This window comes from Alligator sinensis, unplaced genomic scaffold (assembly GCF_000455745.1).
Source record: "Alligator sinensis unplaced genomic scaffold, ASM45574v1 scaffold885_1, whole genome shotgun sequence".
Lineage (NCBI taxonomy): Eukaryota > Metazoa > Chordata > Crocodylia > Alligatoridae > Alligator > Alligator sinensis.
In genome coordinates this window covers 1,538,592-1,542,390 of record NW_005842056.1, presented here as the reverse complement: position 1 = coordinate 1,542,390, position 3,799 = coordinate 1,538,592, and the positions used below count along the sequence as shown (strand labels likewise).

General features: G+C 46.6%; 1 protein-coding gene across 1 annotated transcript in view; it reads right to left on the bottom strand.

The window, feature by feature from the left end:
• LOC102369469 (solute carrier family 22 member 13) overlaps positions 1-3,799 on the bottom strand; it is a 21,340-nt gene that overhangs the window by 9,903 nt on the left and 7,638 nt on the right. The window contains exons 3-5 of the mRNA XM_006022954.3: positions 2,857-3,011; positions 1,606-1,774; positions 902-1,022 (exon numbers count right to left, since the gene is read on the bottom strand). Of these exons, the coding sequence (XP_006023016.1) occupies positions 902-1,022; positions 1,606-1,774; positions 2,857-3,011 (445 nt within the window). The remainder of the gene's footprint in view (positions 1-901; positions 1,023-1,605; positions 1,775-2,856; positions 3,012-3,799) is intronic.

Sequence of the window (3,799 nt, the reverse complement as noted above, 5' to 3'; positions counted from 1 at the left end):
TTTCAGAGCTTTCTACCAAGGAAAATGTTTTGTGATGTCCATAGCAATGAATAAGGCCTTGAATTAGATGATCCATAATGCAGCACAGCTCGTGTGCAGCACAAAGCATGTTTTAAACATTATTAAAGGCTGATATCTGATAGCTTAAGAATAGTATTTAAAGGTTTGCTTTTTGGGAATTGGCTTATAGGTATAAGTACATGTAGATGCACTAGAATGGTTCAGGATGAGCAGCAGGGGTTAACTGATTTTTAAAAGCCTGGGTCACACGCACACAGTTTCACACAGCCTTTGAAACAGGCTGTCTAATACAGCAAGGCCAATGGATATACACACAGTCTGGGAAACTGGGGGCATGTACCACACTGTTCCATAACATGAGATGAGGTGGCACCAGCTCGCAAGGCCAAAAAGGGGGGCCTACGATTCCTGTTTTGGGAAGGGTGTGCACGTGATGGGCCTGGAATGTGTTGACAACACAGGATGTGGACAGTGTGATGACAACACAGAGAGACCAATCAGTGATAGCCATGGATAGGGAGTCATCAGGAGGGAAGGAGAATACAAAGCAAAGACTTGAGAGTAACAAAGGGGTCCTGCCTGGGTCCCTCCTCCCCAAGAGAGTCCCCCAGGAGCAGTCCCCAAGTGCCCATGGACAGAGGGCATGCCACCAACCCATCTCATCCAACCCACTGGGAGGGAGGGGGGCGGCCTCAGCAATCGTTATCACTGTGTATCGATAAATTTGCCTATTATCAAATGGAAAGGTCGTGGTCAATCTAAGAGTGGGTCCCCGCCTGGAACAAGGCATCTGGGTCCTAAATCCAGAGCCAAAAAATGGTGCACAATGTGGGGCTCAGGACTCTGACTCAGGAATGATTAACACCTTAGTGCCCATTACCGCATCAAGCAGTTCTGGTGGGATGGTACGTTTATTCATAACTGCCGCCTTTTGAAACAGTTTTTTTGCTTCCTTTATCCTCCCTTTTGCCATGAGCCATCGAGCAGATTCAGGAAAGACCCTAGGAGGCATATGAGATCTTGGTTATCAGCCTTCTTATTACACACTCGACTTCATCTATTTGATATCTTCCATGCTACTACAGGACCTCTGATGGCATGTATGTGTGAATGGAGCCATGAGGGGTCAGGGGAGATGTGGTCTAACCAGGGAGCCTGGTCTCAACCCACATGGGTTCTTGGTTATCAACCCTCTTGTAACACGCTTGACTTCATCAATTTGATGTCTTCCATGCTACTATAGGAGCTCTGATGTCAAGCGTGCGAAAATGGAAATATGCTTAGCTTGGTGGGTATTGTGGGTTGCTCTGGTTCAAGAGAAGTGTTCATATGGTAACAAGAGGCAAAATTTAGGCTCCAACATCTACAGTTAAGCACCCAAATAAAAGCCTTTCCAGATATTGAGGATCTTGAGCACCCAGAAGCTTCCCTCAACTATGCAGAAGCTTTAACACTGTCAGGTCTTTCCTGGGAAACTCAATTCTTTCACAAGGGGATGACTCCACTCTGGAGCACACATATAGCCCCTTCCCACACACAGCACTGCTGTGCCCAGAAGGAGCACTCTGCCAGATACACACTTACCATATGTAGAAGAAAAGAGCAAACACGGGAGCAGACCCAGCAATCTGCAGCATCCTCCAGTTGCGAATGCCATAAGCCAAGCCAGCCAAAGTCATCTGTCCAAAGGCAAACCAGCAGTGGGAAATTATCACCGCATGCGGCCGGTAGGAGATGCCAACCCATTCAGTGGCTAGAAATTTGAATACAGATTAAGTCAGGACTGTTGAAAAGACTTCGCTGCTACTCTGAGTGAGGTCAGCTTTTTGTGAGGACAGTGGTCTTGCAGGAGAAAACAGAATTAGCAGTCAGGAATCTTGGGTTCAAGCTGTCGTGTCATAGGACCACAGGAAAGTAGGGCTGGAAGAGACGTCACAAGGCCATCTAGTCCAGCCCCTGGCTCAAGGCAGGATCATCCCTGACTAAACCAGCCAAGTGTCGGTTCAACCTGCTTAAAAATGTCCAGGAATGGAGATTTCAGACCTTCTCTAAGTAGTCTGTTCCAGTGCCTGACCACCCTCATACTCAGAGAGTCCCTCCTAATCACCAGCCTAAGTTTCCCCTGCTGCAGCTTGGGGCCATTGTTTCTAGTCCTGTCCTTTATGGCCTCAAAGAAAAGCCCTTCTCCATCCTCTCTATAATCTTTATAATCTTTATATCATCTATATAAAAGTATTTGAAGACTTATCAAATCCACCCTCAGTCTTCTCTTTTTCCAGACTAAATAACCCTAGGTCTTTTGGCCTTTCCTCAAAAGTGATGCTTCCCAGTCCTCTAATCAGTTTTGTTGCATCAACTGGACAAGCCAAGTAACACTGTCTGAGGCTTTCAAAATGAGCCTGTGGTCTGGGGCATTTGGATGCTCAGCTGGAGGTACCTTGAAAGGGTCTGATTTTCATTGGATGAGTGATCAGCGCTTCCTAGAAAATCCAGTCCCATTACACTCTTGTAGCGTACCAAAGATCCCTCTTTGTCTTTGAATATGTCAGCCTCAACTCACTCATCTGTAAAGTGGATGTAATAATCCCCTACTTTTCCCTCTCAACACAAGCCTTGGTTAAATAGCCTTTGTGGGCCACCAGTAAGGGACACCACACAGATGAAAAATCACAGGGCTTTTCCAGGGAAAAGGAACATAAAGACCATTTTACTCTGAGACATTCACTTGATAGGAAATAACGGCATTGAATTTTTATCCATGGGGCCTCTTCCATTGCTTTCCATAAGGCCATGCATTGCGGGGAGCTAAACCTCCTAAGAGTGAAGGGATCTTACCTAAGGCGAGAGTGCCGATGGCGACTCCTGACAGAGCAGCGCCTATAGCCCATCTCAAGGCCACATAGACATAGAAATTTGGCACGAAGGCTGTTCCAATGCCAAACACTCCTTGTATGAGCAAGCAAACCAGTGTTGTGGGACGACGACCAATGCTGCGGGTAGAAAGAAAGAGGTCAAACTCTGGGGCCACTGCCGGCTCTCCCCACCAATGCAGCAAGCCAGACACCCAGATACTGAGGCAACAGTCAGCCACGCAGGAAGCTGGATGGATGTAAACCATGGATCAATACTGTCCAGAAAGAAGCCTTCACGTGCTATCGCTGAAGAATCAGCAAAGTTCTTTCAGATTGACTGATGAAAAGTGTTGCATGAGCACCCGGCGCACAACACGCAATGTGTATTCAACTCACTAGTCACTTGAGAACATCTTGGACGGTGTCGCCTTAAAACCCAGGGACAGTAAGCATTTGGATGGAAAGCCCTTAGCCCATCTACTTACTACAGTAGGGGATATGAATGAGAATGAGGAGATACAACCATTGTGTGGACCCCCTTAAAATACCCATCAAGAAAAAAGAGGTAAAAAAAGGGGCAAACAGCTTTCTAAACAGACCCAAGAGACCCCAGCAGCTATTTAGGGAGAGACTAGCATAACAGACTCACACCCCCACTACCGAGAACATGGGGCAGAATCAGAAAGGAGCTTGCAACTTCGTTCATAATTACACAGCCGCCACCAGATGTATGTTAAGTTCTTCCCACTTTAGACTCCCCCCCTGCGTTTTTGTATCCGTCTTAGGGACACTCCGCAGTTTGCTCCAGGCACTAATTTTTATTGTGTGAAGTGATCCGCAACCAATAAATAATAATGCCATCGTTACATTTCACAGCTCCATATTAATACACAACAAAGGGCCAAAGCAGCATGGGCCATTACCCA